We start from the raw sequence: 24,162 nt of genomic DNA, 5'->3' as shown, positions 1-24,162 counted from the left end.
GGCAGGCTGGGAATGTGGAAGTGTGGTCCTGCAAGTCAAACGCTACCATTCTGTTACCCGGGTCCAGGCCAAACAAGACTTGAGCCAGCATGATCTTTTTGAACCCCTCCTTCTTGAGGAAAAAATGAGAGAGCACAGGTCTAGGATAGGATGAAGGCCTCTGTCCTTCTGGGGCTCCAGAAAGTAGCAACCACAACCCACTTCTGACATCGGACCCTCTGTATGGTACCCTTGGCCAAGAGAGACATTCCTTCCTGGTGCAGAAAGGAAAGACGGTCTTCCATCAGCCTGTCGTAAGCAAGTGACATGGGTGGAGGAGTAGTCTCGAAGAAGAGGGATAGCCCCTCCAGACAATCTGCAGAACCCATTGGTCTGATGTTAGAGACCTCCAGTGGGGCAGGTAATGGCGTATCCTGCCTCCCAATGGCTGCCCATGAGGATGAGAGTGCAAAATATAAGCGTTTGGAGGCTGCATTTGCCAGGGAAGTGGTATACTGCACTGACTCCTGCTGCCCGAACCACGAGGCCTGTGTGTACTGCATGCTCCGCCAAGCAGAGAATAGGAAGCTTGCACGCCATGGTGGCTGTACTGGTATAGACATGGCTAGAAGCCTCTTCCGTGGCCGCAAAAGGCAGATTGGTTGTGGTGAGGGGCCAAGCAAAGTGTCAAGGAGCTGGTCGTAGCCTTACTATCCGTAAAGCGCTCCAGTGCTGAATGTACCTTGCTCTGAGGAGACAGGAGCCATCAAAGGGCATGTCCATGTGAAATGCTTGGACATCCCCTGAAAAGCCAGTCATCCTCAGTCAGGTGTGGTACTGTAAGGCCTCTGTCAGTGAAACTGCTCTGCCCAGTGAGTCAGTGGTATTCAGTCCACAACAAATCATGATCTTAGCTGAATCTTTCCCATCAGCAACAGCCTGGGAGAGTATAGCCTGGGCATCCTCCGGAACCATATGCTTCACCTGCATAACCAAATCCTATGGGAGTAACTGCCCAAAAGACATGCGGTGTTCAGAGACTGCAGTGCCAGACTGGTAGAAGAAAATATGTTCTTCCTTAAAGTGTCCAGCCTCTTCAAATCCCTATCAGCTGGGGCGGTAGGGAATGTGCCAGGTTTTACATGAGAGGTTGAGGCTTGGAGCACCAAGGTCTCTGGGGTAGGGTGTGAGGAAATTGGAGCCCCCTGGGGCAAGACAGTAGTGGCGGGCAAACATCTTTTTCACAAGAACCCCTGTGCCGGGCTTGGACGCGGTCCTAAGCAGGACATCAGTAAGGTCTCCATTAGAAGGGAGAAGCAGTTATGAGGGGTTCACTCCCAGCTGAAGCACCTCGGTCAAGCCACTGAGGGTAGGCTAAGGCCCAGAACCTCAGCTGCCCTCCTCACCAGAGTTGCAAAGGACTCTTCCTCCTCTGTAGCAATGATAGAGGGAGAAAGCATGCCAGTATCTGGAGAAGTGTCCAGACCTCTGGCCTCCTCCAGGTCCTCACACCAGTTCATCTGTGGATCCAAGAGCTGGTATTCCTCAGGGTCTAGCGACCCCTCCCAATCCTCCCTGAGTCCTAGCCCATAGCAATAGGGCTCAGGCTCTGGACTGGAAAGCATGGATCTAGTCAACACCAAATGACACGCCCCTGGCCCCATGTCGAGGGTCAGAATGGGGATGGCAGAGCTGGGAGCATCAACATCAAGGCTGCACCTTTGAAGGTCGAGGTGGTACGGCCAGCGCCAGCCTGGATCATCTGTGGATCCAAGGGTCCCGTCTGACACCGGGGCTGGAGCCACCAGCGTGGAACCAGTAGGGGCCCCTCCTGAACCCACAGGGCTCAAAGGCGCATTGGTGGAAGTGGGCCACTCAAATATGAGGGGCATGCCCTCAAAACTTGCGGAGTTGAGTGGGGGTCACTCTGGCTCCCGGAAACTCAGGGAAACATGGAGCCAACCTAGCTGCTGGCCCAACCACAGAACTAGGCCTCGAATGTTGACGCTCGCTCATCTGGTCAGATGACTTCGATATACGGGACGAAGTTGAAAATCTCTTTGACTTCTTGATCTTCTTTTTCTTGTGGAACTTACCAAGGTGGGAAGACTTTGACTGTGACGAAGATTGATGGCTCCACGACTAAACCTGTGAGCTTCCTCTCAACTGGCTTTGAGACCGACACAGTGTAGCATGTCAAGTATAAGGGAGCTTGAGGGATCACTCCCTCAAGACTTTGGGGGTAATGGCGCAACAATCGATGCAGGTATTGACGTTGTCGTTGCCCAGATACAGACGCGGTGTGTGTACGTCACCGAAATTTGTTGGTAACAGGTGTTGCAGGGCTTGAATCCAGCATTATTTATTGATATCCCTGCCACACCAGGAGACAAGTCTAAAAAAATTCAGGCAAAAAGTTGAAAAACAACAGTCAAAAAGTGACTGAGGGTAGATCTTTCTGGATATGCGCCGACTGACACAGAAAGGAAATAAATTACGTCTACACACTGGGGTGGTGCCTATATAGGCACCGTGTATGTCACTTTTGGCACCTATCATGCAATGTGAAGCTGAACGACGCCACCTACCGGCAAGCAGGAGTACTGCTCACAGAAAATTTCCATATCCAGTCTGACATCTAGGGATAGTTCTAAGGTAAGGAATCTGTGGCTAGAGGTCTCTATCACATTTACCAGGCTCTCTGGAGTAGGGTGAGCAGAGATGAATGATGGGTCACAACAAGCAGGGTGACAGCATCTGAAAGCTAGTCTATTTATTGAAGGTGCAGACGGCGGCTTCTCCCAGACTGATGAGAGAAGAACCTCTGTCAGGGGGTCCACTGAGGTTCTTTTCTATAACAGATTGGAATGAGAGGACCTCTGGGGTGAGTGGTCCAGCAGGAAATTCCATGATTAGCACCAGTGAAGTGTCCAGGCCACTGGCAGAGGACAGTCCAGAGATATCATAAAGGGCTTCACTCTCCCATCATCATCCTGGGGGTAAAGGTCCTAGGGGTATGAGTTTGTACAAAAGAGAATGTGTATTCTCCGTCTATAACCTTCCTCTTCAATAAGCCTTTGCACTTAGCTCCTGAATCTCTTTTGAAGAGGAGGCTTTGCAGGCAGAGGAAGCGGCACAGATGGGTCAGGCATGTCTCAGCGGAGGTGGTGCCATCATTGTGTCTTTGGTGGTGGCACCTGACACAGTGCCTATAGTGGAACCACATATTTGTGTGCTCATGTAAATGCTGGTGCAAGAGCTGATCTCTCGCAGTATGGCTCCATTGGCATGAATATGGGAAAACAGAAAGAGGCCCTGATCCAGCTACAAGGCCCTAGCAAAAATGCCAAACATGGTGTTAAAGAATGCGGCTGGGCCCATACCCAGTGCTGGAAACTTTGGAGAAGAAAGTGTCAGCTGAGGTGCTGGAGCTGATGGATCCAGCAAGAATGGGCAGCCGCCGGTGCCATCAGAAAGGAAGGCATTGGCGCTGCTGGAGTCCGCTTATAGGTTGGGTCCAGCTAAGGTACAGGAATGGAGCCGCCCTGAGCAGGGTCAGATGGCTCCACCATTACTAACTCTAGCTCTGAGAATACAGGTCCTTTGGGAGTCTGTGGTCGCTTGGGGGACTTACCTATTTCAGAGTTTTTCTTACGCTACCTATGCTTTTTCTTCTTAGTTCCTGAGAAATGGGAGGAAGAGACCTGGAACTGGGTCCTCACCATCGATGACTCTGCCTGTCTCCGTGATCGGACCAGGCCATAAACAACTTGGCCTCCCTTTCCTGATGACCTTCGGATGCATATTGAGGAACGATTCACAGGAACAGGAATCATAGTCAAATACCATGCACCATAAACATGTTACGTGAGTGTCCATGAAGGACATCTGTCCCTGAAATCTCTACAAGGCTTCAAAACTGAATGTTTAGGAGGTGACATAGCACTGCACTTAGAGTAATTTTCTGTGAGGAAAAGTCACAACTCTCAGGAGAGGGCAAGCTTTTAATCTGCATTGAAAGTGCGGAAAAAAGGGATCCGACTTTTCTGCACCGAGTTGGGCACAATATGACTTCAACAGCATCATCTGACGCCACTTCCCCAGTTGATAGAGCGCTATTGGGCACTACTAAAGATGAGAGAGCTTGAAAGTTTCTGGATACAGTTTGATGCCTGGGATTATTCTACAGGTGATGAATCTGCAGGTAGATCAGAAGCCTCCAATTTGAAACCAAGTATGCACACCGTGGAATACCAGTCATTAGTGGTTGTCAATGATGTTGTATTCAAGATAGCCATCATCGAAGAGGTAGTCACTGCCATAGATGTGGATACACTGTCACTGCCGACAGGGGTCGCTGTCAACAGGGGTGCCATTGGCAGATCTGAAATCAACGGAGAGGTCATAGTCACAACAGGGATCATCAGTGGTGTCATTGTCAACAAGGATGAGTGGTCTTTCTCATTGACGATGGGGCTTCGGACACCGAAGACTTGGGCAGCAAGTTTGACTGGATGTCAATAGTGCTGGATTAGTGCATAATTTCTGCATGTTCTTCCTTGCCATTTTATATGCTTTTTTTCTGAGGAAAGCTTTGTCTGATGTTTGGAAGAGGTGGCACAAGGGACCTCTGAAGTAAGTTCTGGCTGAGGAAGATTCATATGCTTCCATTGTTCAGCTACCTTTATGGAAGTGCTTGTGGGGCATTTATGACTGAGTCTTCTAAAGAGGAGGGGCATCCCTTTGACAACAGGGATTTTTCTTCTTTTGCAAGTAAAGAGCCAACCTCATGTTAATGTTAATGTTAATGTTATTGGGATTTGTATAGCGCTCGGCTGCCCCAGCAAAGGGGCGTCCCGGCGCTGCGAGCAGAGCTAAAGACAGAAAAAGAAGAAAGCACCAGAAGGCAAGAGGTGCGGTTACTGAAAGAGGTGGGTTTTGATGGCTTTCCTGAAAGCCAGAAGGTCCTGCATGCCACGGATAGTTTCCGGGAGGCTGTTCCAGAGCTTGGCAGCGAGCAGGCTAAAGGATCGACCGCCCATTCTGGCTAGATTGGTACGGGGAATGACCACCAGATGTTGTCCTTCTGAACGAAGTGACCTCCCAGGAATATATTCCGTCAGGAGGGGGCGCAACATCGGGGGGGAGGCGGTTTTAAGGATTTTGAAGGCAAGGCAAAGTGCCTTAAACTGAATCCTTTTTCCCACCGGGAGCCAGTGTAGTTTTTTCAGAGCGCCAGCCACTGAGGAGTGGCGGGGGAGACCTACTAACGCTCTGGCGGCAGCATTCTGCACTCTCTGAAGTCTGGTAGTTTCCGCCAGGTTAGCGCCCAGTAGGAGGGAGCTGGCATAATCCAGCCTAGAGAGGATGGTAGCTTGGACAATTACCTGGCGGGTGTGACAGTTGAAGAACTTCAGAATAGGTCTTAGATTGCGCAGGAGGCCGAAGCAGGTGGCTGCGACTTTTTTAGTGTGGTGAGTGAATTTCAATGCTGAGTCGACCCAGACTCCCAAGTTTTTTACACATTCCTTGGGCTCAGGAGGTTGGCCTAAAGTATCAGGCCACCAATTATCGCCCCAGGATGCGGTGTTTTTCCCCAAGAGCAGTATCTCCGTTTTCCCCGCATTGAGCTGGAGGAAATTGGCCGTCATCCAGTTGGTGATGTCAGTAAGGGTCTGCTTGAAGTGATGAGCCTCCAGACCGTTGTTACCATTGAGAGCTACCACCAACTGGGTATCATCTGCGTAAGATGACTGTCTAATTCCACACCTTAATTATGGGGAATTAATTTAAGCATATATTCATCTTTATCCAATACAATTCAGGAGTAACAACAATTATGTTGGGTCCCAATCCCTCTTTAACTCCAAATTCAATTCCTCTGCCTGGTCTTTAAATGTCTGCACTTAAACACTCCACCTGATCTTGAAACTTCACTACCTTCTTGTTTACCCTTTCTTCAACATTTAAATTCTGCCAAGAGTGTTAATTCTTGGATCACATACTCCCTGGATTCCATAATCCTTTTGAAACCTACACAAAATCTTCATCAACCATCTTCAAGGCTCTCAGAACTCAAAAAGACTCCAAGCTCCATAGTAAATTGGCATATCGAACAAACCTGCAAGGTGCGGCATCATACTATGCCTCGTACATCTTATCTTAGCCCTTGATGACCTCCAGCTACTGGTGGACCAGGGAAGCATGGTCACGCAGGCTCTCCTTGACCATTCAGTCGCCGTTGGTATGGAGGCCCATGACATCCTTCTTTCCCGGTTTTCAGAATCTGGCATTACAGCCCACGCCTTAGCATTGCTTACATCATTTCTCACGGTCTGCACACAAGCTATCCATGTTTCCACTTTCAGATCATCTTTTGAATGAATCTCTTGTAGATTTCAATCGGACTCCTCTCTCAGTCTAACACTATTCAGTGGTCATGTCACCCCTTTTCCCAGTCTTATCCTCTAATTTGGTTTTAATTAGTGACACATGCAATGACGATCAAAGTAATCTACATCATGCCACTTGCATGCCTAATTCCTGCTCCAAGTTGACTTCTTTTTTACTGTAGTTATATGGATGAGGAATGATTTTCTTAAAATAAACAGATGTTCTTACTGTCAGCAAGATCCATCCATTTATTTTAGAGTTTGGTGGCCAGCAACCTGTCTCCTGCCCTTGTACCTGTCCCTGGAGTAGGCAACATGAGAATCATTTTCAATCCTTCCCTCTCACTTACCTCTCAGATTAACAAAGTTTCATTTACCTGTTCCTACCATCTGAAATTACTTTTCAAAATCTCTCCTTTCCTACCCTTCAGCTAGGCAAGCTGTGGCTTTTGAGAAGTCCCAGCTCTTCCGCAACATGAACCTCCCACGGTAGAATGATGAAGTGGAATGGGTGGGCCACACATCTGCAGATGTCAGCTCAGCCAGGTGTGCCGGAGACTTACCTGCAGGCGAAGAAGATAGTCAACGGTGCTGATAATAATGTTCACGGTTGTGGTGTTACCCATCTGAGTACGTAGAAAATTCTGGAAGTCTGAAATGACAAAGAAGGTGGAGCCAATGAGCCTCATATATATGAAGAATTTTTGTCCTAAATATGTTAGTCCAGTATGTGACTAAATGCTAAAACATTGTGCTTCTGCCTGTGAGATCCCTCCTGGTGTGCAGCCTATGCATCAACAGTTTCTAACACCTTTGTGTGCAGGCCCACCCTAAACCATGCCATGCAAACATCTATTGACAGTGTTTGTGGCGCTGAGATTCAAGCTTGCTGATTCGTATCGTACTCCCCATTTCCAAGACGAGTCTTCAGTTTGTAGGGTTCTTAGTCCTTTTTTTCTCTGCTAAGAATGTAGACATCACAATATACATGTCCAGGTATGTTAGCTTACTGGTGTGCTGCACGGTTCACTCCTGTACATCCTGTAAGACATAGGCTCAAATTCCGGAAGGCTGGTGCTGCTTTTTGACCAAATGACCAAATGAGCTGATACAATAAATTTATATAAGAAACATACTTTGAGGCATATGTGATTAGTTAAATTCTCTATTCCTTTCCAACAGCTGTTTGGAAGGATATGGCAGAGTTATGCCAAAAGATTGTCCCTTAAAGGGTAATTACAATAATAACAAAAAGTATGGTAACACATACTTTGTTTTGTAAAGCTCTTCCATTCAGATTGCTTTGATTTGTATGTATTATGCTCCCCCAGCGTTAGAAAATCATCAATGTTCCCTTTTTTCACCCATTATTTGCTGTAAGTCTGGGGTAGCCTCCACAGTATACAGATAGGCGCCTCTGAGGTTTGAACAGAAACTACAGCAGTCAGTTATCCCACTGAGCTGTCCTATGAGACGTGGGGAATAAACACCGAACCCAGACACTAGGGGGCGTGTAGTCTCTGATAGGGAACTGCACATACCAAACGGCCCCTTGGGGACCAGTGGCCTTTGATGTTAGTGTTTCTTCGAAATTTCAGCAGAAACCCTAAGTATGCAGTTTTGGTCTGACCCGTTACACTGTGGCTAAGCCCTTTCCGAGCACTCACGATTTTGGCAGGTGAGGAAACTAAGGCACTGGAAATTAGGTGATTTGCCCAGGCTCACTCAGTTTGGTGAAGTCGGAGGGTCCGATTCACAGAACTAACTTAAGACAAAATCCTAAACTTACTACCATTTTGGTATTCACAGAATGAACTTACTCATTTTGGTATTCACAGAAGGCACTTACTCAGTTTGGTATTCACAGAAGGCACTTACTCATTGATGAGTAAGTGCCTTCTGTGAATAGCAAAATGAGAAAGTGCACTTACTCATTTTGGTATTCACAGAAGACACTTACTCATGAGTAAGTGCCTTCTGTGAATACCAAAATGAGTAAGTGCCTTCTATGAATACCAAAATGAGTAAATGGTAGTAAGTTTAGGATTTTGTCTTAAGTTCGTTCTGTGAATTGGGCCCTAGACGTAGGGCTGAGAACCCATGTACAGTGCGCATGTAAAGTGCTCCACAACCTTCCAGTCGAGTTCGCGCTATATATAAAAAAAACAAAAACATAACAAAATTAACCAGATTCTTCTGGTTCCACAGACCCGCACCCAGCTTGGTGAAGTCTTGAAACAGGGCTGATAACTTGAGACTCCTGGTTCCACAGACCCGCATGTAGGCACTATGCCATCTCATATGCCTTGTAGACACTACACCCTCTCATATGCCCAGGCTCACTAAGGCTGGTGAAGTCTTGAAGCGGCCTGAGATCCCGAGTCTCCTGGTTCCCCAGGTCCGGATGTAGGCACTATACCATCTAATATGGCTTGTAGGCACTGTACCATCTCATATGCCTTTTAGGCTCTACACCATCTCATATGCCCAGGCTCACTCAGCTTGGTGAATTCTTGAAGCAGGGCTGAGATCCTGAGTCTCCTGTTTCCCCAGGTCCAGATGTAGGCACTATACCCTCTCATATGCCTTTAAGGGACTGTACCATCTCATATGCCTTGTAGGCACTATACTATCTGATATGCCTTGTAGGAGCTATACCCTCCCTATTGTCCATGCTCACTAAGGCTGGTGAAGCCTTAAAACTAGGCTGATAACCCAAGTCTCCTGGTTCAAGAGGTCCTGATGTAGGCACTGTACCGTCTCATATGCCGTAAAGGCACTATACCCTCTGATATGGCCTGGCTCACTCAGCTTGGTGAAGTCTTGAAGCGGGGCTCAGATCAAGAGTCCACTATGCCATTGAATATGGCTTGTAGGCACTATACCATCTGATATGCGTTGTAGGCGCTATACCATCTCATATGCCCAGGCTCACTCAGCTGGTTCCTCAGGTCCGGATGTAGGCACTATACCATCTCATGTGCCAGGGTCTCCTTTAACAAAGTTGAATGTATCCTCAGAGCCCAGGCAGGAAGAAGCTGCAGCAGCACTCACCACCAGGGCTCAGCTCCATTCCATTGCCATGGAGGTGCCAAGACTGACAGGGGTCGAAGCCAGAGATTGCATCTCTGCTGGCCTCTTGACAAAGCGCTGCACAAGGTCCTGGGCGCTCGGCCAGCCACAGATCTGCAGCTGTCTCTTCGAATACGTGTCAGCCTACAGTAGAGGTTTACAATGTGGGAAGATTCAGCATAATTCACTGGATAGACACACAAGATGAATGTAAATACAGAATCTCAAGACAGTAATTCCGTCAAAGCCTTTCCTGAATATCTGGCATGGACCTCACCCAGCTGGACCCACGCCGGACACGTTTTGACAGGGGGGAGACCTGGTGTCACGGACACAAATCGCTGTCCGCCTGTCCTTGGCACAAGGTTGCCTGGTGCTGAAGTATTAGACTACCCACAAACTAGGACGAACTTCTTCCCACGATGGCCCAATAGACAGAAGTGCACATTCTCCAGAGCCCTCTACGGCGGAGTGCAGAGCACCCTCCCCGAAGGCAGCTGGACGCTGGGCGAGGGCTGGCTAATACTTCAGCACCAGGCAACCTTGTGCCAAGGACAGGCGGACAGCGATTAGTTTAAAAGCATTATAAAACCTTAGAGTCACAAAAGGCGAAGCAAAGACTTTTTGGCACACAGAAATACGTTTTCTTGAGTTGCTGTCCGCTGGCATTGTTGAAAAGCCATTAAGGTTCAGCTGACAGAAATCTTGAATAGGCTGACAGAAACCTTCAATTATGGAGTGCTGACCAGTTCGTCCAAGCAGCTTTTTGCCCATGGTTCCTGTGATGTTTCCCATGGCACCATAAATGTGCTCATTAAAGCCTTGTTGGATGGTAAGAGAGGTACTGCGTTTGGAGCCTTGTCTGCAAGAATTTAGGTAAATAAAGTGGGTCTTCTACTTGACATGAGTAGCTCAGCTCTCTTTCATTTTGATAGCTACTGGGAAAATTAATTGTGACAATTCAAAGATTCACAACAGAGATAGAAGGTTTACCCTCCCAGGATAGGTCCACGCTTCTAGTTTAACTCAAGGGTTAGGTGTTATCCACCTCATTGTCACCATTGTCCTCTCGGTTAGTATGGTTCTAAAGAAAATAAGCTACTTACCTCTAACTGTAGCTCTCCAGAATTGGAATCTTTCATAGATTCACATGCTTGAATCATTCCCCATTGTAGAGATTGGAGTTCCCCGTATATTTAGTAAAGTAATGTCACAATAGCCATAGGACTTAAAGGCTTAAAGGCCTCGTTATTTAGTGACATATCTATGTCCTTATTCAACAAAGGACCAAACTTAGAAACAAACATTCAGCTGACAACACCCTGTGGAACCTTCCTGAAAAGAGCTTAGTCCCTCAGATTTTCTTAAGCACAGCTCGTACAAAAAGAAGTAACTGAGAGACAAAGATGAGATTTTCTAGGGCAGATGGGTGGGTCGCATGTGAATCTATGAAATATTCCAATACTAGAGGACTACAGTTACAGGTAAGTAACTCATTTTCTTACGCCAGTATTGGAACTTTCATAGATTCACATGCTTGAATCAGAGTAAAGAGCAGTAATTAGCAAATATTGCTATGTAATAAGAAAAATATATATACATATGCAAATAGTCAGTAACTATTGTTTGCGTATATCCGGACGGACACCGGAGAGTGGGTATATGACCCTGATGCCATCAAAAATCTGTTGCTCATGTATTACGAGTGGTTGTATACTGCACCAGCGTTGTCTTCTCGCTCTAGAATTAGGGACTGCTTGGAAATGCTACTGGTTCGGTTGCTAGATGCAAAAGTGCAAGAAGACCTCGGGGGCCTGGTGACTCAACGGGAAGTCCAAGTTGCCATTGCAGCTATGGCGACTGGGAAAACGCCGGGGCCGGATGGCCTCCCAGCAAAAGTTTATGCAAAATACGCAGACCAATTGGCGCCACATCTAGTGGCTATGTACGCAGAATCTTTACATCTTGGGGACCTCCCTGAATCTAAACAGAGTGCATTGGTGACCCCCCTCCCCAAGACAAAAGAGACCGGTGCACCAGTCACGGAGTATAGACCACTATTTATGCTCAACCTAGACTTCAAGATTCTTAGCAAAATATTGGCGCTCAGACTGCTTCCACACATGCACACCAACATACATGCAGACAAAAACGGTTTAATTCCCTCTTGCAATAAATCCTATAATTTACACAGACTGTTTATTGTCCTTTTTCATGATGAGACGAAATCTATACCCTCGGCAGCTGTGCTTTTGATTGACTTAGAGAAAGACTTTGATAGGGTCGGCTGGGACTATCTTATTGAGGTAATGCTATGGCTGGGCCTAGGAGAAGGTTGGGTGACATTTTTTGACGGATATATAAAATATTTACAATTTTGAATACTTACAATTTTATATTTCTGTCAAAAAAATGTTATGTAAATATTGTATCCTTATTTGAAGCCCTGAAGAAGACCTTTTGAGGTCAAAACGCATTGGCTACAGTCGTTTTTATGAATAATTTTTTCAATAAAGAATCAAAGAAACTACAACCTGCTGAACTGATGTGTTTCTCTTTACTTTGTTTAAATCTGTGAAAAATATTAATTGTTACACATGTTGGAGTGCTGAATCATTGTTGATGTTCTAAATTCATGGGATCTTTATGCTTGGAGGCTTAAGGGGTATTGAGCCTCTGATTCTCTGCACCTTTATATATTATAAAATATCACCATTATAGCTAAAGAGATAGGTGCATTGGAAATTACCCCATACTCCGTGTTTGTGTTCGCTGTAACACTCACAATTAGTAACGCTTAGAATACTGAGAATCTGAGAAACTTTTTGTGTTTCTTGTGAATGAGTATGTGGAAATATGCGTCTTGAAGGTCAGAGGACGCCATGCAGTCAGTTCCATTGAGAAGCAGCAACACTTCCTGGATGGTGATCATGCAGAATGAATGTTTCTTGAGGAATTTGTTTAGATTTCTTAAATCTAGGATTGGTCTCCACTTTTTTGCCTTCTTACACACAAAGAAGAACCGGGAATAAAATCCTTTCCCCCTTTAGTGAAATAGAATGCTTTCTACCGCTCCCTTTTGAATCATGGAGACGAACTTCAAAAGGTGCAAATGCTTGTGAGCAAGGGGTTGAGGAGTGGTTGGAGGCGGTGGCTGTATGAATTCCATGAATGGCTAAATTGTACCAGGTCTAAGACCCAACGATCTGTCATAATTTGTTTCCAATTTTATAGATCGTGGGAAATGTTGCTTCCTACTTTGGAAGGAGGTGAAAGAGTAGCAGCCGGCAGTACTGGGAGGTCATTGACGCTGGTTAGTATCCTTCTGTTGTCATGCTTTCCCTCTGAAGGAAGACTTATGTAGGCAGCTCCCGTTGATTGCCACTGGGCAAGCTGGTCTGTAATGTTGATTGGAAGAGGTGTAAGCTGGATACTGGTACTGTTGGTAGACACCCCTGTAAGATGACTAACTCTTGCCTCAAGCACCACAAAAGGGCATCTTTTTTATAGTGAAGAGTGCCAAGAGCCTTAGCAGTATCTGTGTCCTTCGTTATTCCTTGAAAAGCTTCATCAATATGCTTCCGAAAATGCTCCTCTGTGTCGTAAAGCAGATCTAAAATCTTGTTTTGAACCTCCGGCCTGAATGTTGTGGCCTTCACCCACCCTTGACGTCTAAAGACTGCCACCCCGGCCAGCTGGCCGAAACCAGTGGGAGCGATGTCCATCGCACAAGTGATTGTCTCTGAGAAGGAACGTTTGCCCTCCAGCAGTATTTTCTTAGCCTCATCTTTGACATCCGATGGAAGATTATTGACGTAAGAAGCGATATCTGACCACATTTGCCTGCTGTAAAAGCCTAATAAAACCAGAGAATCAGAAGCCGTGACCAATAATGCAGACATAGTTGAAAAATGTTTGCCATTGTTGTCCAGTCTTCTACCCTCCTTGTCTGGGGGTGCGGCTAAAGGTGCTGAAGGGTTCTTTGATCTACTTAATGCCGCTTGTGATATCACTGAATCAGGTCTTGGATGACCTGTGAGACAAGCAGGCCCATCGCCTGGAGCCTTATACTTTTTATCAAGTCTTGGTAAGACTGGAGGTACTGTTGCTGGGTTCACATTCATTTCAAATCTTGGTCCCAGATATAGTCAATAATGGTCATTGATCTGACTGATTTCATGAAAGGTTCCTTGAAATCGTAAAGGAAACAGTCCTGCTGATGCACCGATATTGGAAGTTCAAAACACCTGGCTACTCTCTCTCTAAGAGGTTATAGACACCTCCTATTTCTTCTGGAGGTGAATCATTTTGTGGCAGAGATGGAGATGCTGGTGGAGGAATAATGTAATAGTCCCATTCATCATGTTGTTGCTTTTCATCCTGCAGTGTTTCCCCTTCCTCTTGTTCTACTTCCTCTTCGTCAGAGGTTGATAGCAGTTGTACAGATACTTGTGTTTGAAGGGACGATGGATGCTGAGTTTGTACCATAGGAAGTGGTGGAGGTGTTGGTGAAGGAGATGACGACGTTGGCGGAAATCTGTCTGTAATCCGCTAGCATGGTTTGTAGATCCATAACCAGAGTGGAAAGAAGGCATACCGTGTCCTGCTGTGGCTGCTGCTGACAACGTTGGTCAGAGTAGTAAAATTGCTGACCATAATACTCCTGCTCATCACAGTCTTTGTGATACTTTACATTAAGCTCTGATGGACTTTGTGCTGCCCCAAAGAGGCTGTGGTCATTAGAATAATCCTCATCGTCTAAGAGGTGTGCTGGAAACAAGGACTGGACTCTCCTTGGTGATTTCATAGAAGGTGTCAGCTTTTCCTTACTGAAATTTTTTATGAAAAATTAATTTTCCTGTTTTAGATGCTGGCATCATCGCCGAGATTGTCGATGCAGTTGGCGTCGCTTGAATGTGTGTCTGGATCTTGGACGAAACCGTTGCAGTCATCAACGAGCTGATGACGAACCGTCAACGGAGGTAAGCGGCATCGACTATGACAGTGAAACCTCTGCCCCCAATATTGGTGTGGATGATAGAATCACTGTCAACGATACAACCATCGCCGATGAGGCAGTCGATGAAATGATGGGAGAAATCGTTGACGAGAGTACCGTCGATGGTAGGCTTGTTGTCGACACTGGATTAGCTGTTGACGAAAGACTCGTCGTCATCTTCGTCATCGGAAGCTTCGTCGACATGACTTAAAAGCCCTGGTCATCTTCACCATCGACGACAAGGGAACTTGGCTTGTTGATGATGACGTCGTCGACTAGAAGATCGTCGCAGATGACACTGTAATAGTGGCGACGGTGGTCATCAGCGATGTTACCCCAATAGCCCCTAAAGAAGATTTCTTCGTCATCGAGGTTGCCGTCGATGAGTTGTACATCAGCGGGCCTGAGGTAGGTTTTTTGAAAGCATGTTTAACCTTATAGGTGGGAGTAGAAGGTTCTGAAGCCTGTTTCTGAGACGATATTTTGACAGAAACTGAACTTTCAGCATGTTGTGGAGGAGGCAACTTGACAGATGGGTCCTGCTTTTCAGAATCCTCTGAAGACTTTTTGTGCGTCTTCTTTGGAGGTTGTTGAGAGGAGTTACCTGGAGAGTCATCCAGTGGTCTTTTCTGAGTTGTTTTAGAGGAGGATCTTGAGAAAACATTACTCTCCTCATCAGAAACAGGATTCATCCCTGTCTTTGAGCCTCTGTAGCCATAGTAAAAGCCTCCCTTATGAAGAAAAAAAAAACAGATATTGGGATATATATATAGATATATGTCTGAAGAAAAAAGATAATTCTAAAGGGTTGTGAGTAAAAAACTGTGCAGAGCTCAGGGGAGACTCCCTAGCACGATGTGCGGTAGAAAATCTGAGGGATTAGAGCTCCTTTCAGGAAGATTCCACAGGGTGGTGTCAGCTGATTAGTTGTTTCTAAGTTCGGTCCCTTGTTAAATAAGGACTTAGATATGTTACTAAGTAATGAAGCCTTAGGCCTTAAAGTCCTATGTCTATTGTGACGTTACTTTTCTAAATATACTGAGGACTCGATGACAGGGAATGATTCAAGCATGTTAATCTATGAAAGTTCCAATACTGGAGTAATAACCAATTTCACCAGATGGCAATCCAAACACTGCAACAAATCTGGCTAATGCCTCAGATGTAGCAACTTTTCTCCCTGGAGTATCTTTGTAGGTAAAGTACCCAGATGCTCTTTCTCTCTTAATGATCAAATTCGTTGAGCGATACAAGGGGAATGGTTGAAGCTGAACCAGAGCTGGTGAACCGACACTGTTGTGGCTAGTCCTGGTTCTGGCACTTCATAAGCTGACATACACAGCAATCTTTGAGACTTTGACATAGTGCCATTGAGGCCAAACTGGAGTCGCAGGCCTAGCAATAGAGGGTTAAACACAGGGCTGAAGTGTTGGTGATTTCTGGCAGATCCGCGATTAGTTCTGCGATGTTACCTCCTAGTACCACAAGGAGGAATTCAGAAGTTTCTCTAATCAGCAGATATTCTCTTTCAGATGAAGAGTCTATGGGAAGGAATCTTCATCATAGAACCATCTTGTGGAGTCTTAACTAGTTGTCTGTAACCTTCTGTATCATTGGGAAGTTGGACGTGGTGGTCTTTTAAGTTCTGCAAACTCTGGAGACCCTATGCATTTGCAGTCTCATTTCGCACACTGGCGTACAGAAGCTTTAGATCTTCAGAGGATGCAATAGTGACCAGACCACGGGTATTATGACATCGGAGACAGGGAGGATACACACTTCCTAGCGCAGAGCTAGGGCTATGGGCCCTACTCCTACCCTACTATAGATGCAGCCCAAGTCTTTCACTCTTCAATACTGCTGCGCCTTTGTTGATTTTCCCTCTTTAGGTATTCATTACCAAACGTTTATCCCTTTGTGCGTTTATAGTAAAGTATGGCAAAGCCCACTAGGGCTTGGTTTTGTGTTTCACAGCAGTAGAGCTAGAACTACTGTTTCTGTCAGGTACTCCGGCGCCTTTACCAAACAATTATGGGTTTCAGGCACAGAATGGGGAATAGCATGCAGATCCCAGAACAACGGGGCCTTTCCCCCTTGCGATTTTAAACTTCCAGGCCTGTTTTTGCAAACAGATTTGAACTGCTTCCAAGAATTCCAACAGGGGGAATTGGGGAGCAGCAATAAATGTTTCTGGGTGCAAGTCCACACTAGGTCAACTTGTAAGTGTGCGCAGCAGCAAATTCTCATTTTCCCTATTTTTCGGACAGGAGAAAGCATACGATCTTTTCCCATTGTCACAAAACATTTTCCTCTTGACATACCTCCTGCATTTCCCTCACCCACACACCAAATTACTGGCCCTCACGTACATGTACAACCTGTCCTGCAAAACCCCATGGACCTGCGAATTCTGTGTGGTTTTATAAGGGAAATATCGGTCCTATGCACTCACTCCCTGTCCAGGGGTTTTTACTCCTAATTGCACACTACTGGTGCAAAATTACCACATGACGATGTTACCGGTACCCCAGCACTGTCCAACTTATAATCAGGACCTGAGGGCTGAAGGTTACTCTCCCACTAACAATCTATTGAATCTTATATTCTACTCTTAAGAATTTCAATAAAAGCTGCATCAGCAAGTTACATCATCAATTTGCATGTTATATGATCTGCAATCCCATAGGTAATGTCACACCTTTGTGATACGAATGTCTGACATAATATCGACAGACAGAATATCGAAATGCAAAAATATCGGAGCAAAATATCGACAGCAAAAATATCGGAATCCTATCTTCATTAAGGTAAGTACAAAAATATTGAAAAAATAATATCGTAGTACAAAAATATCGGAATCAAAAATATCGTTTTTTTAAATATATTAATAATAATGTAAAAATAATATTAAAATACATATAATTTTACAACTATTAAATAAAAATATTAAAACTAAATTAAAAGTAATACATATACATTTAAAATAAATAAAACACTTAATAATTTAATGTAATTTTAATTTTTTTCATGTCATTTATTTGATTTAATGTAATATTTTTTTGTCTTTACCCTGTACGCCTGTACCCCAAAAACCCAAAACTGACCCTGAACCCTAAAAATATCCCTGTACCCCAAAAAACCAAAACTGACCCTGAAACCTAAAAATACCCCATTACCCAAAAACTGAAAACTGACCCTTATCCCTAAAAATACCCCTTTACCCAAAAACTGAAAACTGACCCTGAACCCCAAAAATACCCCTTTACCCAAAAACTGAAAACTGACCCTAAACCCTAAAAATACCCCTTTACCCAAAAACTGAAAACTGACCCTGAACCCTAAAAATACCCCTTTACCCATGAACTGAAAACTGACCCAGAACCCTAAAAATACCCCTTTACCCAAAAACTGAAAACTGACCCAGAACCCTAAAAATACCCCTTTACCCAAAAACTGAAAACTGACCCTGAACCCTAAAAATACCCCTTTACCCAAAAACTGAAAACTGACCCTGAACCCTAAAAATACCCCTTTACCCATGAACTGAAAACTGACCCTGAACCCTAAAAATACTCCTTTACCCAAAAACTGAAAACTGACCCAGAACCCTAAAAATACCCCTTTACCCAAAAACTGAAAACTGACCCTGAACCCTAAAAATACTCCTTTACCCAAAATGTATTAATATTATTTAATTACCAATTAATTATTAATTAACAATAACAATAAAGTAAATATATTAGCACATTTGCTGTACTTAGTTTAATTTAATAATTAATATTATTTTTCCCAATTAATTAATTAAGAATAACAATAAATTATATATAAAAAAATTACTATAATTAATGTAATTAAATAATTAATATTAATTAATTACCAACTAATTAATAATTATAAATATGTAAAAAAATTATATTAATTAATTAACGAATTAATAGAAATTAATTACCAATTAATTATTAGTTAAAATATGTACAAACATATATCAATTAATTAATTATTATTAAATTACTTCCCACCCTATTCCCCTATAAACCCATAACCCGCTACAGAACATATTTATCAATTAATCAATTAATTAAAAATAATTAAAAATTATTTCTCAATTAATTAATTAATAATTCCTACTAATTAATATTTAATTTAACATCATTAAATTACTTCCCACCCTATTCCCCTATAAACCCACAACCCGCTACAGTAGTAAAAGACAATATTTAATTAAATTACATTAAAAATAAATAATAAAACATAATAAATACAATATAATATACACTAAATTTATTTAAAAATTGATATTAGTAACATCGAAGTTATTAATTTAGATATTATTGACATCGATATTTACAACTTCGATATTACTGATATCATACCAATATCGATATTAAGACTGTCGATATTACTTACCTTCGATATTTTGTCCCATCGATATTTAAACTTCGATATTTTTGTATATCGATATTTAAAAATCGATATTTTGTCTGTGTACCTGTGATACAATGTAAATGTAAATGTACATGTATTTATATAGCGCATATCACCCACATCGCAGGCATCTAAGCGCTTGCTTAGGGAACCCGTCCTGGTATTCCCCTGTGAGATAACCCCAGCAGGGTATCCACAAGGTGAAAGCCAGGCATCCCGCCGCGAGGGGCCGTTGTGGAGATTAAGCAAGCTATTGCCCAGAGTCGCAGAGTGTGAACCCGTGAGTCGAGGAGGCATCGGAGCGAGAATTATCGAGTCCGTGGAATTATTGGGCCCAAGCCCCGTCGAGGCGGGGAATTACAATGCGTAACTCCATATCCAGCACGACCGTCTGTTTTCTGTATATACAGTGTCTGGCCCATTGAGAGGCAGCCAATGTTGTCAACAGCCTTTTCATACGGAAATTGCATTAATAGTCAACAGGCTGAGGTAAGACGCAATAGGAATTTATTCTCCAAAGAACCACGACTGCCAACAGAATGCCGGCAATTCCCCCAACTACCCCTCTCAACCTCCCCCAACATTGTAGGTCTATGTTCAAGAAAAAACGCATGCAGGGGAAGGCATGAGGGGAAGGGAAAAAAGGGAATGACGTCAATGACATTACAGAAGTCTCTGTCATCATTGAGTTGACCCCACAAAGCAAGCGTGACTCCAACCTTTAAGAAGATCAGCAAAGAAGTACGTACCGTTATTATGGCCTTCACATAGAAGCTGCAAAAATCTAAAGAGATCTCGGGTAAACTCATCATTCTGTAGCACTTTCTCACCTGTGGAAGAAAGAGGCAAGTCAGCAACCTCCCAATGCACTCTGAAGAAGTTCCGCAGGCAGCGCAGCGATCAGAGTCGAAACAGCACTTATCATACAAGCGATAGAAATGATTAAATGGCTCAAAACTGGACAGCCATGAGTAACTAATAGGCATGTAAAGAGCCAACAAAGAAGCAATAAGCTAGGAGGTCAGAGGTAATGCGCCCTTTGATGTCATGAAACCCCAAATGACCCTTTTGTGTCTTTTTTAGATATATAATGAGCACACCACAAGAATGGCCTTATCAAAGTTTCACTTACATGAATCATTCGACCCAAGTTAGTGTTGTGATCCCACCACCTCAATCTTAACTTTACTAAATTGGCTATGATTTGTGACTGAACTGTCCCCGCCAGCCATCCCCATCACAGCCTTCTACTTCTACTGGAGTCCCTATCCACGTGTTAAAAAACACTGACACTCTTCCCTAGTCAACGCAAGCTAAGAACTGCGACCTGGAGTTCCCATACTCTCTGCCTTCATCTCCTTTTCCTCAATCTCCTTCCACAGTACCTCACTCCACATCTTATGTCCACCTTGTACACCTCTCGTTTTTATCGTCGTAGTGAGCACAATTTAATTCAGCAGCAATTTTAATGAGAGATGGTGTGAGTGGAGCAAGAATCTGGTGTTCTACTAAAGAGGATCACCCTATGCCATGCCCATAAAAGGAACATTACACTCTCTACCTGCCAGACTATCATGTAGGTATGCCATTGGTGTACCGATAAAGACGAATGCACTTCAGTCATCAGGACCGTGATTAAGAAAGATGGAGCAATGTGACAAACAGAGCAACTGAAACATTGGGCTACATCAAATCTGAACATCCTGACATGAGCGAGATGGATAGATGCCTTTGTTCGGTGTATTCATACATGCTAAATGCGTTTACAGGTCTGTGTATACTCATAAAAGACATTAGACTTAGGGCTTTGATATTTCAGATGTTGCTGTAGTAAGACCATGATGGGTTTTTACATCTCAGTTTACCTTGTATTTAGGCCTTGGTGGGCATTGCTGCTTCTCTCATGACAAGGCCCTTGTGAGCTTCGATATCACACCTTGTCCTGTAGCATAGCACTAGTGAGTTTTGAAGGTTCCATTTCGCTTTAGTAAGGCACTGGCGAGCGTTGACATCTCAGGTTCCTTGTAGGATGGCCCCAGTGAGCTTTGCTGCTTCAGTTTCTCCCGAAATAAGGGTCTTGTGAGTTTTGTCAGCTCAGACTCTTTTGTAGTAAGACCCTGGTGAACTTTGACATGTCATCTTCCCCTGTATCAAGACCCTGGCGAACATTCACATCTCCTGTCTTACCGTAAAGTAAGGCATTGGCGAGATTTGAGATTTCAGTTTTCCCTGCACTAAGGCCTTGGTAAGCTTTGATTTCTCATCTGCTCTTGTCATAAGGCACTGGTGAGCTTCAATATCACCTTTTCCCCTGTTGTTAGTCCCCTGTAAGTGTTGTTATCAAAACTTCCCCTGATGTAACATTCTGGCAAACTTTTAAATTTCATCTTCTCCTACAGTAAGTCACTGATGAGATCTGACATCTTGGTTTCCCCTGTTGTAAGGCCCTTGTGAGCTCTGATGCCTCAGCTTCCAATGTAGTAAGACCCTGGTAGGCTTTTACATCTGTGAGATTTGAGAAGTCAGTTCTTCTGTAGTAAGGCCTTAGTAAGCTTTGATATTTCATCTTCTCCTGTCATAAGGCACTGGTGAACTTCAACATCTCGCTTTCCCCTTTCGTTAACACCCTTGTCAGCTTTACTACCTGAGCTTCCCCTGTTGTACGGGTAGGATGATCTTTGACATCCCAGTATCCCCTGTAGGAAGGCCATGGTGAACCCTGATGTACCAGATTTCCTTGCAGTAAGGATTTGGTGACCTTCTCTTTGATTTCAACTCTGCTATTTCACCATATGAGACTTTGGATACCTAGGATCAATCACCAGATTTTGTAGTAAGCTTTGGCAGCTCTCCTTGTCTCGAAGTAAGACGTTTGTGAGGTTTGGACTGACACAGTGACATGCAGTAAGACAGCGGTGAGCTATAGTACCTAACCCTAGCGACTAGCTGAAATGGCAATGACTCCTTCAGTAATAGGGTTTTGTTATTGTTAGTCATGAATAATCCAGTGGTTTTGAGATCTCAGGTGCAGTTCTAGGCTTCCTCACAGTGCTCTTCACAAAGCATCAACATACTTATTGGGGGCATATTCTGACTCCATGCTCATTCAAAAACTTGCCCTTTCCTACTCGGATAACGTAAAGAGCTTTTGTTAGTGTAAAGTGCAGCTGTAGTGTTTTGAGGTAGACATCTACCCAATGAGGAATGAGGCCACCTGAAGCTACGGAAACTCTCAAGAGCAGCTTGGATCTGAGTGAAGCAAAGACCCCTAGATCTTACATATGTGTGATCACCTGTGTGTATAGGGCGGGCCCAACGACTAGCCTGGCCACCAATGGAAGCCACACAGCACACTGCCTGAAGCTACGTTAACTCTCAAGAGAAGCTTGGACCTGAGTAAAGCAAAGACCCCTCAATCATACATGTGTGCAGTCACCTGTGTGTAAAGGGTGGGCCCAAAGATTAGCCAGGCCACCAATGGAAGCCACACAGCATACTGCCTGAAGATATATAAGCTCTCATCAAGAGCAGCTTGGACCTGAGTGAAGCAAAGACCCCTTAGTCTTACAAGTGTGCAATCACCTGTGTGTATAGGGCAGGCCCAACGAGGAGCCAGGCCACCAACGGAAGCCACACAGCACACTGCCCAAATCTAAGTAAACTCTCAAGAGGAGTTCGGACCTGAGTGAAGCAAAGACCCCTCAATCTTACATGTGTACAATCACCTGTGTGTATAGGGCTGGCCCACAAAGAGGCCAGGCCACCAATGGAAGCCACACAGCACACTGACTGAATCTATGTAAACTCTCAGGAGGAGCTTGGACCTGAGTGTAGAAAACACTCCACAATCTTACATGTGCGATCGCCTGTGTGTATAAGGCGGTGTAGTGACTGAGCTATGTTATGGTTAAAGGGCCCGATTTTGACCGTTGCCCACCACCATCTCAGCATATTTTGGCCTAATATAGTGATGTGTAGGCCTGTTTCTGACTTTGTCTTGCTTAGCAGCAGTGCTGACTATTGCCTTTGACATGCTCTCATGTCATCTTGGTTTGCAATTTATACTGTCATAAAACAAGGTAATGCGTAGGCCTGCCTAGTAAGAATTAATTACAAAGTAGGGTTTGATTATGTACCTTTCTGTTTCTGACTTCATCTTGCTTAATGGCAGGGCTTGCGTAATCTTATGCCATCTTGCATACTAATTTTGGCTCTTTGCGGGAGTAGTGGCCTATGCTTAAGCGACATATGTGAGAAAAACAAGGACCCCCTGGGTATCAATATAGACTCCTAGGGCAGGGTAAACACCTATGTGGGTAAAAATCCTAGGACATCAGCAAGAATGAATGACCAATTAACTTAAACCAGTAGGTGTGAAGAATGAGCGAAAAATTAAAATTGTATACAAATATAAATTTTTAATAAGTATTAAATAAAAATCATATAGAGAGGCAACCTATATGATCAAAATAAAAATATAATTCATTAAAAACAATTACAAGTGTCATAGTACAATACAGATCCTAAAAAATCATGCACATGATAGAAAACAATACATTCATATAATTAAATAACATGAGAATACAGGTATGAGGCAACTCATGTATGTTGCCTCATACCTGTATTCTCATGTTATTTAATTATATGAATGTATTGTTTTCTATCATGTGCATGATTTTTTAGGATCTGTATTGTACTATGACACTTGTAATTGTTTTTAATGAATTATATTTTTATTTTGATCATATAGGTTGCCTCTCTATATGATTTTTATTTAATACTTATTAAAAATTTATATTTGTATACAATTTTAATTTTTCGCTCATTCTTCACACCTACTGGTTTAAGTTAATTGGTCATTCATTCTTGCTGATGTCCTAGGATTTTTACCCACATAACTATGCTTAAGCGACTCCATTTTCTGAGTTGTCTCCATCTTCTGAGCCTTTCTAGGTGAGAAGCTATGTTTTGCTTTCACTTGTTTTCTGCACTCTGCATGCTGGTAGAAACCGGTTCTTGTCGGAGGAATGTGCTCATTCTGCTCCGGAGTCATAACAGACGCCTAGCTAGCTGATGCTGTGGCCTTGGCGCGGAGTGGTACGGAATCTGATGGGAAAAGGGGGCGAGGCTCGCTAGAACCTTTGACCAACGTTTCCACTTGTACTAAAGAGGCTGTATGAGACTTAATCTCTGGTAGTTCATCACAGTAGAGACGTGTAGCTGTGATGGTGGAGCAGAGAATACTGTCTTGGCTGGAGAAATGGACTCCCCTCTGGCGAAGTGGAAATGGGATGT

General features: G+C 43.9%; 1 protein-coding gene across 5 annotated transcripts in view; it reads right to left on the bottom strand.

The window, feature by feature from the left end:
- RYR3 (ryanodine receptor 3) overlaps positions 1-24,162 on the bottom strand; it is a 1,864,151-nt gene that overhangs the window by 307,346 nt on the left and 1,532,643 nt on the right. For all 5 annotated transcript variants that reach the window (XM_086937034.1, XM_086937032.1, XM_086937031.1 and 2 more), the window contains 2 exons: positions 19,617-19,697; positions 6,935-7,023 (listed from right to left, as the gene is read on the bottom strand). In XM_086937034.1, the coding sequence (XP_086793160.1) occupies positions 6,935-7,023; positions 19,617-19,697 (170 nt within the window). The remainder of the gene's footprint in view (positions 1-6,934; positions 7,024-19,616; positions 19,698-24,162) is intronic.

The sequence above is a fragment of the Lissotriton vulgaris genome, chromosome 9 (assembly GCF_964263255.1).
Source record: "Lissotriton vulgaris chromosome 9, aLisVul1.2, whole genome shotgun sequence".
Taxonomy (NCBI): Eukaryota; Metazoa; Chordata; class Amphibia; order Caudata; family Salamandridae; genus Lissotriton; species Lissotriton vulgaris.
This window is presented reverse-complemented; position numbering and strand designations above follow the sequence as displayed.